Genomic DNA, 12,927 nt, shown 5'->3' with positions numbered 1-12,927 from the left:
CAAATTAAACATGCCATTCTCTTCACTACTAGAAGAAAACAAGGATTCCATAACAGACTGATTTGTTGATTCTGTAACTTTATTTGCATTTAAACACTGACCGCTATGCCCCGCATCTGAAGAAACCATAAAAAACCACCAGGAGTTGATAGAACTGCTAGAATTAGTCTATTAAATTCTTTTAAACTATTTAAATTGCTGAATGAGCCAGATTAACTTTTGTGGGTAGAGGTCCTGCTTCTTCCTGTTCATCAGTCTTGCATCGAACAACAACAAGGGCAGAAGCTGGGTATCTGGTCAATTTTTGTTCATTCGTGTATTCCAAGTCTCCATAGATGCTCAACTTCTGAAATAATTAAACTTATTTTAAAAAGATCATATCATTACAGGTTCTGAATGCAAGACTCAAGACATGCTTAGCCATAAGAACACAGAAAGGCCATAAAAGGGTCAGGCCAACAGTCCTTCTAGCCCAGTAGCCTGTTTCCCGACAGTGGCCAATGCCAGGTGCTTCAGAGGGAATGAACAGAACGGATAATCAAGTGATCCATCCCGTTGCCCATTCCCAGCTTCTGGCATATAACTATGAGCATACATTTCTCAGGGAGGTTTTGAAGGTCCTCAAAGTAGCAATGCTTCAACTCTTACTATGAAATATTTTCCATGCTATCTAAAATTCACGTTCACAGTTGAGTCTGAGTCCCAGGCTAGGACTGGTATGTTCCTGTCAGAATGAGTGTGGTACTTGCCAGTCTTGCATATTTTTAGAGGAAGGAAAGTGGGGAGATGTCAATTCAGCAAGTCCCTTCTCCCCTCCTCCAATCAGGTTCCTGCCACTCATGCCCATAGGTTCTGACCATTCTCAGCCTTTTCACAATCTTATTAAAACCCTTTTAATGGTTTAGTGAATGCTCCCGGTAATCATACTTCTGCTCTGGCAAAAAGGTATTAGAAACAAATTTCCAGTTGTCAAACATGGTTACCATGGGGAAGAGGAGCCAATGGGAGCTGCAGAGCCAGCGCTTGGGGTGAGGGCATCGCACGGAGCTCCCGAGGTCACCCCTGTGCATAGGAGGCAAACACGCCAGCCGCTTCCAGGAGCCATGCAGAGCCAGAGCAGGCAGGGAGCCTGCCTTAGCCCTGCTGACTGGATTTTTAGTGGCCGGGTCAGCACCAGGGTCTCTTTTTGACTGGATGTTTCAGTCAAAAAACAGACACCGGGCAACCCTACGGCCCACAGGTAGATCTAATTGAGTATCACTGCCCTAAGCACTGGGATATGGGAGGGTATTAGATCACATCTTAATCTCTTTTGCTGAAGTTGTTCCACTCTGTGTGTGAACACTGTAATTAAACAGTTATTGGAATAAGGACACAAACTTGGGTTTCCCACCTCCAAGGTGAGAGCCCTAATCATGACACTGCAGTCACTTCACTGTCTCTGTCACTTATACAAAGTGGAACAGCTTCAACAAAATGCTTGAATAGTCGTTGGGCTAAAGAGTGAGAATGACTATAGCCTCACGGTTATGGGCACTCACCTTGGAGATGGGGGACTCACATTTATGTCCTTGGTCCAATGACTAATTTACTTACACACAGTTGAACAACTTTGAGAGATCGAGACCTGCCCCAAATACCAATAGGGCACGCTTCTGCCAAGTGGGAGACCAAAGTTCAAATCCCTGCTCCAGAGCACGCAGAGAGGGGAACACAGGTCACCCACATCCCAGCTAAGTGCCCTATCTACTGGGCTAAAGACTATAAAGGGAGGCACCCCCACAACCTTCTCCCCCCATTTTGTGAATCTAGACCATACATTTATCTTTATTTTTAAAATGTCACAACACAAAGTGCTTCATTTTGAGGCAGATGAAACATTTTGTTAAACCCAGATCAAAATGCACCGACCTGATCTGCCAACATTTTTAGTTTGATTCTAGCATATTTTAATTTTGCAGAACTGCCAGTGAACCAAAACACCAGCTCTATACCTAAGACCTTAGAGCATTTCAGGCAGTAAGTAATACGAATAACTGCACGGTGCCGTAAGCTATAAAATAATTAGCTTTACCTCAGATGGAACATACTGCTGTACCGCTGTAGCAACAGTAGCACAACAAATCCAGAGTAGCACCAGTACGGAGAGAACAAGTGTAGTCGTTAAAATCCAGCCAGAGTTTCTGAAATGTAATGAACATCGTTAAAGTTGTTTAACAGGTTAAGAAAACAGGATATTCCTAAAGACATATGCTGGCCTTTACCAATCTGCGTTCCCAGGTCTAGATCATTCAGTTGAATGCTTCACTGGAGGAGCCTGGGAAACCAGCCTCCCACCCCACCTTAGCTACCAGTCTTCAGGTACAGGATAGGGAAGCAGAACTAATCAAGTCTGGCAGTTTTTTTACTAGATCCCAAGCTGACTCCTGCTTTAAGCTATTTAGCATACAAATCTCTCTATTAACTGCATTTTGTATGCATGACAGCTAAATCTCTAATCTCTCTTTCTGCCTTAAGAACCTCATTATGCCAGGGAAATAGCAGCCAAATGGTTAGCACAATTCTAAAGAACATAACGGCCATACTTGTCAGACCAATGGTCCATCTAGCCCAGTATCCTGTCTTCTGACAGTGGCCAGTGCCAGATGCTTCAGAGGGAATTAACAGAATATGACAACCGAGTGATCCACCCACTGTCATCCAGTCCCACCTTCTGGCAGTTGGAGGTTTAGTGATACCTGGAGCATGGGGTTGCGTTCCTGACCATCTTGGCTAATAGCACTGATGGACCCAACCCAGTTACACTTTTGGCCTTCACAACATCCCAGGGCACTGAGTTCCACAGGTTGACTGTGCAGTGTGTGAAGTATTATTTTCTTTTGTTTGTTTTAAACCAGCTGCCTAGTAATTTAATCTGGTGACCCTTAGTTCTTGTGTTATGTGAAGGGGTAAACAACAACATTTCCCTATTCACTATCTCCACAACATTCATGACTTTATAGACCACTATCACATCTCCCTTTAATCATCTCTTTTCTAAGCTGATCAGTCCCAGTCCTTTTAATCTCCCGTCATATGAAAGCTGTTCCATACTCCTAATCATTTTGTTGACAGTTGATGTTGATAAATGCAAAGTAATGCACACTGGAAAACAATCCCAACTATACATATAAAATGATAGGGTCTAAATTAGCTGTTACCACTCAAGAAAGATCTTGGAGTCATTGTGGATAGTTCTCTGAAAACATCCACTCAATGTGCAGTGGCAGTCAAAAAAGCATACAGAACGTTGGGAATCATTAAGAAAGGGATAGATAATATGACAGAAAATATCATATTGCCTCTATATAAACCCATTGTACACCCACATCTTGAATACTGTGTGCAGATGTGGTTGCCCCATCTCAAAAAAGATATATTGGACTTGGAAAAGGTTCAGAAAAAGGGCAACAAAAATTATTAGGGGTATGGAACTGCTGCCTTATGAGGAGAAATTAATAAGACTTTTCAGCCTGGAGAAGAGACGACTAAGGGGGGGATATGATAGAGGTCTATAAAATCATGACTGGTGTGGGAGAAAGTAAATAAGGAAGTGTTACCCACTCCTTCTCATAATACAAGAACTATGGGCCACCAAATGAAATTAATAGGCAGCAGGTTTAAAATAAACAAAAGGAAGTATTTTTTGACAACGCAAGGTCAACCTGTGGAACTCCTTGCCTGAGGATGTTGTGAAGGCCAAGACTATAACAGGATTAAAAAAAAAACTCGATAAATTAATGGAGGATAGTGTCCAGCAATGGTTATTAGCCAGGATGGGCAGGAATGGTGTTTGCCAGAAGCTGGGAATGGGTGACAGGGGATATATCACTTGATCATTACCTGTTCTGTTCATTCCCTCTGGGGCACTTGGCATTGGGCACTGTTGAAGGGGTAGATGGACTTTTGGTCTAACCCAGTACGGCTGTTCTTATGTGCCTTTTCTGATTCTAAAATATTTTTCAATGTGAGGTGACTTGAACTGTATGAAGTATTCAATATGTAGGTGTACCATGGATTTTCTGATTTTTGTATCTATTCCCCTCCTAATTATTAACATTGTTAGCTTTTTTGACTGCTGCTGCACATTGAGAGGATGTTTTCAGTGTACTCATAATGATGCCAAGATCTTTCTTGCAACTAATTTAGACCCAATTATTTTGGATGTCTAGAAGTGTGTGAACGCATCTGGCTGCTCAGTAGCAAAGATTAAAGAAAAAGAGCAAAGTTATATTTATCCCATCAACCTAGAAATAAAGTAAAACTGCTTATTTATACAGCACCTTTCACACTAGACAATCCCAAAGTACTACACAAATCAATCACTTCACCTTGACAGGCAGCCGGATCTAGGAAATCAGTGAAATTAACAGTTTGCTGCAAAATATCAGTAGTGTGGGACAGGAAATGACAAATATCATGGTCAGCTTAAATTGAATGGAGAGATTAGGTTGGCCAAATAGCCAACAAGTATATTGTGGCTAATATCTATTTTCTTGAGAAGGGAGCAGTGAGCTCTTTAACACAAGTGCTCAGAACCTCCCTTTTAGCATCTCCTCCAAAACATCATCTTTCTTGAACACAGTTCTGTCATTTTGAGATTTTTCTGATGGAGGCAATGACATGTAAAATATATGGGGAAGGAATGTCATCCTACCCTTTAAGCTTTTATAAGACAGTAGAAGATACATACATAGAAAGACATTTGAAAAAGCTCTTGCTTTCCTCCTCTTCAAAAAATCCTCTGTGTGTCTGTGAACCTCCTGGCTGTAGGTCTGCTGAAATATCACAATGACAGCTCCATTATAAGGTTACATTTAAAAAAACAACAACAAAAAAACACCCAAGATTTATGTTTAAAATCTCTAGTCTCATACAGTCCCTGTCTATATGAAGACATTGATAGTAGACAACTTCTTTAAAATGGTTCTAATTCCAGTGTGGCAAGGGCATAAATACCATGCTATATTTAAAATACATTTTAAAAGGAGTTTACTACTGTGGCCTTTGTTGCAATGTACACAGGGTGACAGTGAGAGTGACAGGCTGCCCATAATGACATGCACTTTTCCCTTTGTAGAAGATTTGACTTACTCTTGCACGTTATGAATATTTTCATTTGCACTCTAAAGAACCCAAACCAACTTACAGGATGTTTCGCTCAACAACGATTCTTTCAGATCTGTGGTGTCCTGTGGAATGTATTGAACTTCTGGCTTTGACTAAAACAATAATGAAAATTGTAAGGTCTTGTTTGTATTTCATAAAGCTTCAATTAACCATAAAATTATAGTCATCCCATAAGCATCATTTACATTTGCAAAAGAAATGAGAAAATTTTGTGACACTACCCATTTAAGTTAATTTTGCTTTCTACATTGCAAATCCAGTGACCACTACAAAGATAGACTGACTGCTGCCAAACATTAAGCATGCAGTTACTTTCTGAGACTGCTCTACTAACTGTTCTGTGATTGGAAGAAGCAGGAGATCAACAGTTAACACCCAGGACACACAAAGTCTTGTAAAAGTAAAAAAGCAAGCAAGCACCTGGAATATAACTATTTTGCCATCATCTGCTTGAAGGTAGAAGGTCCATGAGGAAGTTATGAAGCTCTGTGCTGAGTCCATCATGTCACTCCAGAATGATCTCACCAGTGTCAGAGGGAAAAGGAGATGAATCCTTGGCATCAGGGACATTAACTGTAAACACATCACTAACTGGTTTTCAATTTGTTCTGTACATATTCGAGCAATTTAACACTGTCCCCAATAAGGTTTTAGTCTTTAAATAGAGAATTTCTCTCCATCTTTCTACACACACACACACACACATTAAATTTGAAAAAAAAAAAAAAGAGAATGTGAGCAGCAGAAAACAAGTAGGTGGCATTTGACAAACATGCTACATGCTTACTTGCTCTTGTCTCAGTGCAGCAAATGGCTGCTGATTCTGGCACCCAAGATGGCAAGCATACTGTTCATCGGACTGGGAATATGCTTCAGTACAGGCTGCAAAGAAGAAAAGTTGTGTAAATTGGAAAATAATTTCACATTTTAAGTCAACAACTGAAAGCACGAGTGTAAGGTGTAGGTACAGTCTGATAAGGACTCAAGTGACAATTTTAAAAACTCCCAATCCCACCTGAGGAATAATATGAGAGCAATATACCAATGCTGGTACTGGGTTCTTTGGGCTGATGCAATCTAGATGATTGATCTAGAATAGGCATAAAGCTGGGTTGTCTAAAAGCTGAGTGCAGCAACAGCATTTGGTCACAGAAATGAGGAAAAGCAAAAAACAAACAAAATAAAGAGCAATTACTGGTATAGTAAATTCCAACAGAGTGACGTAAATTAACACGGCCTCAACCCAGTAGAATAGGCAAGGATTTTGTTCCAGAGATGGCATGGATTATCAGAACTTGGGCTGATAAAACCCTCCCACAGTACTGTGGCCTTCCCTCCCACATACTATGGAAGAGTTTAAGTTTTGCTCCAGGGGATGGAACTGGGATCCCAGAAGGAAGTAAACTAACAGAGAAATCCATCAAACTTCAGAGAGCCATAGCATAACAGGGAACAAGGGAGGGTTTGCCCATCAGTGTTGCATGAGTATAGTTAGACTTTCTATACCAATTTCAAGCTTTATCAAAAATGTAAAGTCAGTTCTGCTCTTATTTCCAAATATCTTTATCCAATATTTAAAATAAAGGACTAGCAGTACAGAAGCCAGAAGATTTGTATTCTATTTGTGGCTTAGCCACCCACCTGTATGACCTTGGGATAAGTCTCTGCATCTGGGGAACCGAAGCACAGAAGTCAAGTGGGGATAATCCTCTCTCACTAGGGTATTGGGAGGCTTAGGCCAGAAGGCACAAAAAGAACAGACTTGACAAGTAAAAGTGCATACCAAACATTAGTACTATCTATTTCCTCACAGGAGAGGAAAATGAACAAGCATAGAACCAGAAATGGGCAGTCTATGGAAACAGGGTAGACAAAGATCTGGCAGGGAATGCACAGTAATCAACCAAATATCTGAGTGTGGAGGTCTCAGGAGCCTGAGCAACAGTCCTATGGTAAAACAGTCACAAAGTCAGACAATGGCAGCCACAGAAGCACCTAGAGACAGAACTGAACAGAATGATCAGGAAGTGCATCACAAAGCACAGGACAGCCACCAAGCAATGAACAAAATCAGTGTTCTAAGATCACTGCAAATGAACAGGCAGAAGGCAACAGTCCAGGGTGGAAATGTTGTATAGGAAAGGAGGCAACAATAAAGACTCAGCTCTACATTTGGACTTTTGCTGCCTCACCCCTTTTTATGATCTCCCTTGATTGGGGTTTGGCAATTGAAAAGAAATGCCTGTATCACAGCTGTGCAAAGGATACTGCTTCTCTGCAGCTCTCGCCTATTCCCAGCTCATATAACACAGCTCTGTATTGTACTAACATGCCTTTCCCCAACTCTCTCTGCTGTTGGAACTTGCCACTGCCCCTTTTGCCTTCAGCACACGATTTTAAAATGTGCTTTTTTTTGTGTGCTCTTTTTAGTGCTGAGTTGGCACTTAGGGAGAGATGCTCCCTCTCCTGCCTCGCTTGCTTGGCACCACGCTTTTGATCTCAGTACTAGCTTGGTATATAATTTGTAACAAGTATTTTCACAGTTTTAACTATCAACATTCTTCTCTGATCTTCAGATAATTAATCCTTTTAAACAATTAGTTATTCATGAATGTTTGATATTTAATGGCTTAATTCAACAAGACATACACCCAGCTCCCAAGTTGTTTAACTATATGAAAGGCAGAGAATGTAATTAAGATTTGTTTCTCTTTCCATAGTAAAGAGATTGTAAATTTGGGTTGAATGAGGCCATATTAGTGATGTAGTACACAGTTCATCAAGATTTGTGCTTTGTAAAGCAAACATTTCAGCTGAAGTAAATACAAACCCATACGTCCCAACAAATAGGGCTATGAAAATCATTGCAACTGATGTCATTTATTATGTTATGTCATTGCATAATGTTACATGGAGTAAAAGAGACACTATTAGTTTGAAAATTACATTGTCAGCTAACCATTTTACACCTAATATGGTTACATCACCTAAGTTTTTCCCTTGGCCAAAGGACCCTTATGTTTTAAAGGCTCACAAAGCAGAAATCCCTTTTAAAAATTTGAGAAATTTTAATGAGTGCTCTATCAAACATTTTTTTAAGAGTAATATCAATTTTAAAAAAGTCAAATTGACAGTATCCCTTTATACTTTTCCACTCTTCCCTTCATTTGTCTCTTCATATTACATCTTGTGGAAAGAGCACAGAATTATCTTACCAGAGTCACATTCCAGTTTGGTCCGATTCAAGTCAATTCCATCATCCACAAACTGACAAATAGAAAACAGTCTGCAGCCTCGCTGACATGCATACAGTTCCTCTTCCTGGGAAGTTACAAGAAAAGCAGGGTTGCTAAAGAGATTACTAATACTCCACCCAAGAACCTAGGGTAGCAACAAGCAAACATTACTACTTTTCTGAGTACTATAAAAGCTACCTTGGAAATTATTCTAGCAAAAAACCCCAAACAAAAAGAAAACCTTAGAAGTCAGCCAAACACCAAGGTCTGTACAGTCTAGAACAAAAGCAAATTCCAGTTCTTTAAAATTATTGGGCAACTTTGATATGGACTTTCTTAGTCCAAGCAGAACACGGTTCTTTATTCAGCAAGGAGCCAGCCTTGAATAGACAGATCACTAAAGTCAGCAAGTTCAAAAATGCATTTCTGAAAAATGACAGCTTTAAAAATAAAGGTACTAGCTGCTAAAGAATCGAAGTAGAACCTATTAACCTAATCCATACAGAAAGTTGGCAGTCCTTACCTCTCAAAGATTTAATGGGAAATGCTACCAGTGAGGAGTCATAATGCAGGTGAATGGTATATTGTCAAAACACCAATTATTTGTTATGGGATATAATTAGAAGTAAAAAGAGTTGTCAAAATAAGTAACCAGAGTATATTTTGTGGCGCACTATTCCTGTGTCATGGCTACTTACTTGTCAAAATATCCAGTCAACATACTATTTAATGGTTTTGCTGAGGGAAAGAGAGAAGAGTATTCCTTTATGTAATTACAAAACAGATACAGCAAGTGTATAAAAAAATGTATATCAATGTTCTTATTTGATTGTCACCCTCTTTCTCTCCTTTCATATGTTACAGTCTTAGACTGTAAGTTCTTCAGGGCAGGGACTATATCGAGCTCTCTGTATAATGCCCCTATCAAGATTATAGTATGGTAGCATTCAGAAGACAAAGTAAAAAACAACTTAATGCTTCTCCCAATAATTAATGAAGTGCTATAGTAGTTTGTTTCACAAGAAAATACTCACTTAGCTGTGAGAAACACACTCTTTTAATTACTAGAAGTACCATGTGGCAGAGAAATGGGATCTGTGAGGTAGACTTCATTTGAGGGCTTGTCTAGTCACAAAAGTTGTATAGCTAGAGCAGTACTGGTGTAGCTCAGACAATACAACCCTCCGAGTGTGGTCACAGTCATACAAGCATAGCTTATTTCCTCATGGAAAGGGGAATAAGCTACACTGGTATATGGCACCTTTGTATTAGTGTAACTACAGCCACGCTAAGTCGCATGAGTGTAACTAGGAGTTGTAACATTATAACTATTTAGATAAAAAAACATGCCCCCAACTAGAGTAGCTATACCATACTGGTAGAAAAACTGTGTTTAGATGAGGCAAGTACCTACTTCCCTGGTATCTTAGAAATTTTGCTTGTTTTTTTTATAGCAAAGCAATAAAAATAGAGAGTTAGAAAAATATTCCACATTGTGAAACTCTTGTTACTACAAGGTAATATCTTTTACTGGACAAATTTCTGTTGGTGGAAAGCACAAGCTTTCAAAAAGCATCTGACTTCTTTCCACAGACCTGAAGAACTTTGTGTAGTTTGAATGTTGGTATCTTCCTCCAACAGAAACTGTTCCAGTAAAAGATATTAGCTCACCTACCTTGTCTCTCTCATATGTTAGGACCAACATAACTAGTTGTTTGTAGTGTTGCTGTAAACCATTAGCATTGTTCTGCATTTGACACCATGTGAATCTGTTAACAGGAAAACTCAAGACAGGTCTTTTGGCTCTCTCCTCATCCTTATGGTTGTCACCTGCTTTACAGGTGAAGACAGGACTTTGAATCAATTATTAAAGGAACAAGGCAAACACACCACACCTTACCATATAACCTCTTGCAAAAAAACTGGTGTGTTTCTTTCAGACACAGATGTTCTATAGGTTTTTGCAGCATAAAATATCAAAACAACTGCCAAACTGGGTCAAGATTTTATTTTTTTTAAATAAAGCCTAACAACTTTGACTGTGTCTCTAACAGAAATATCCTGCTGCAGAAAATATGCCACAGATGTTGACATTCATATTGAATTGGCTTTGGCAGGTATGATGCACACACAGATTATCCTGATAAGTCTTAATAAAGTTTCTCTTTCATGAGTTAAACAAAACAATGAATGTATTTTTCCAAAATAAAAGTTTCCTGCCACCTCTATTTCTATTTGGTAGCTTAGTGGTAGATAGTGCTTAAAATCAACACAGGATGGATTGTTTAAGTCACAAAGGACTCAGTAGGAAGAAAATTGTGTGTGTCATTTTATTGGCCTCTTTATGATGTATACTATAATGATGAGCTCAAAGTGTTTAGTTTTTTTAAAAACTCTAAAAGCTACAAGAAACACCAGAGTTTCAACTTCCTTCAAAAACTTGCCAAAGTCCTCCAACAAAAACCACTGGAGTCTGAAATTTGATCTGCAGTAGGAAAAGATTTGGGGTTGGAATTAAGGAAGAAAGATGTTTAATTTTACAATGATTCAAATTCCCAAACTTTGGCCTTTTTTGCAATTGGTATCATACTCAGACATCTCAACTTGGGGCATAAAGTTCCATATTCTTGATACACATTTCATTCCATCCACACAAGTCTTTGTTGCTTCCACTCATTGTTGAGGTATACACATCACAGTTACTGACTCAAATCCATGATTATGTAGTTTTATTCTAAAAATATTAATTCCACACTTCAAACTTTCTGCTCTATTACCCTTCTCCCTCATTTGTTATTTGTGCACCCCACATTTTGAACTCAACTTGTTTTACTTTATTCTCTATCTGCAGCAGTATATTATCAGTCAAAAATTCACACAAGACTGAAAAGAATAATGAATTTTCCAAATTCCAACAATAACTCAAAATTCTATAGAATCCTGAACTGATACTGAACCTCAATATGAAACAGAGCTAGGGGGAACAGTTTTCCAACACCTTCCTTTTATAAAGATAGATACCATGAAAGACATCTGCCTAAGTTAACTAGAACCCGGGAGTGGGGGGGTTTGGAGTGCTCATTTTTTACAACTCTTCAGACTTCATCCTCTATAATTCAAATGTTTTATCAGTGTCATGATTCAGGACTTTTTACTTGTCAACACACACAGATATTTTGTATGGTTTTAAAGCCAGAGCAGCCCAAATCAAGTTGGTATTGTTTCTTTGAGGGAAGGAGGAAGAAGAAAACAGGACACATGGAAACCCCACAACAACCTCTTCCCCCAAGAGATTATATTTTAGAGAGATTACCGACTGCTACACAGAGCTCTTCCTCAGGTCTACTTCCTTCCCCAGACCTGAAGAAGAGGTCTGTGTAGTTCAAAAGCTTTTACCTTCCACCAACAGAAGATGAACCACTAAGAGATATTACCTCATCTAGTCCAGGGGTTCTCAAACTGGGGGTCAGGACCCCTCAGGGGGTCACAAGGTTATTACATGGGGGGTCATGAGCTGTCAGCCTCCACCCCAAACCCTGCTTTGCCTCCAGTATTTATAATGGTGTTAAATATATTGAAAGTGTTTTTAATGTATAAGGGGGGGGTCTCACTCAGAGGCTTGCTATGTGAAAGGGGTCACCAGTACAAAAGTTTGAGATGTGTATATAAAGTCTGCTGCAGTTTCCACGGTAAACATCTGATGAAGTGAGCTGTAGCTCACGAAAGCTCATGCTCAAATAAATTGGTTAGTCTCCTAACCAAGTACTCCTTTTCTTTTTGTTCTAGTCTATCTATATCCCGTGGGAAGGGGCCCGCGAAAGGAACCGGGCATATCTCGGGGTTGGTGTGTGTAGGGCGAATCTTCCTGGCCGACGGCCCCGTACCTAGAAGCACCTGCTACCAGATAAGGACTCACCAACAACCAATGGACCAGGGTGAACAAACCTCAGAAGCTATCGGGCGGGGGAAGCGGGTCTTCCTCATCCCGACAAATACCTGAGAAGTCTCTCTTATGTTCCGGCAACACTTGCCCAGCTTGTCATGCCAACTGAGCCTCACTGACTTGAGCCACATCAGGGACGGTCCCAGCTGGGGAGAAGCCGGGGGAGCCCGGCGGAAGGCCCTTCGCCTTGGGGCCAGGGTGGAGGGGGCGGCGTCTGGCTCCGTGCCGGGCGGGGGACGGCACTGGGAGGCCTGTAGCTGGAGGAAGCGCCAAGGGAGCCCCATAGCGCAGGAGCGGCTGGGGGAGGGGAGGCCCGTACCCGGACAGGCTCGTTCGGGAAGGGGGCAGCGGGTGGGGGTCCCGTACCTTGGGGTAGGTGTGCAGGGGGTACGTCAGCTGACAGGCCCGGTGGCACGACGCCGTGCTCCCCAGCGCCGAGTCAAAGGCCTCGGAGGAGCCCGCGGCCGCCCAGCTCCTCCTGCAGACCAGGAGCAGCAGAAAGAGACCCAGCCCCGACAGCCTCCCCCGCAGCGCCGCCATCTTGCCCCTCCCTCTCCCACTTCCGGCCCTGCGGTGAAG

At 40.9% G+C, this 12,927-nt stretch overlaps 1 protein-coding gene across 4 annotated transcripts; it reads right to left on the bottom strand.

The window, feature by feature from the left end:
* Positions 1–61: 61 nt before the first annotated feature.
* TMEM59 (transmembrane protein 59) lies at positions 62–12,922 on the bottom strand. Of its 4 annotated transcripts, none has more exons than XM_073357622.1 (8): positions 12,715–12,922; positions 8,385–8,490; positions 5,957–6,051; positions 5,590–5,742; positions 5,189–5,261; positions 4,733–4,814; positions 2,075–2,183; positions 62–346 (listed from the first exon to the last, which is right to left on the bottom strand). In XM_073357622.1, exons 1-8 carry the CDS (start codon positions 12,886–12,888, stop codon positions 191–193), a joined length of 948 nt encoding a protein of 315 aa, XP_073213723.1. In that variant the 5' UTR covers positions 12,889–12,922; the 3' UTR covers positions 62–190. The 4 variants fall into 4 exon arrangements, with proteins under 4 accessions (XP_073213723.1, XP_073213722.1, XP_073213721.1 ...); XM_073357621.1 differs by having other exon boundaries at positions 62–343; positions 4,733–4,817; positions 12,715–12,921; XM_073357620.2 differs by having other exon boundaries at positions 4,733–4,817; positions 12,715–12,920.
* Between the last annotated feature and the right edge of the window lie 5 nt (positions 12,923–12,927).

The sequence above is a fragment of the Lepidochelys kempii genome, chromosome 8 (genome assembly GCF_965140285.1).
Source record: "Lepidochelys kempii isolate rLepKem1 chromosome 8, rLepKem1.hap1, whole genome shotgun sequence".
Lineage (NCBI taxonomy): Eukaryota > Metazoa > Chordata > Testudines > Cheloniidae > Lepidochelys > Lepidochelys kempii.
This window is presented reverse-complemented; position numbering and strand designations above follow the sequence as displayed.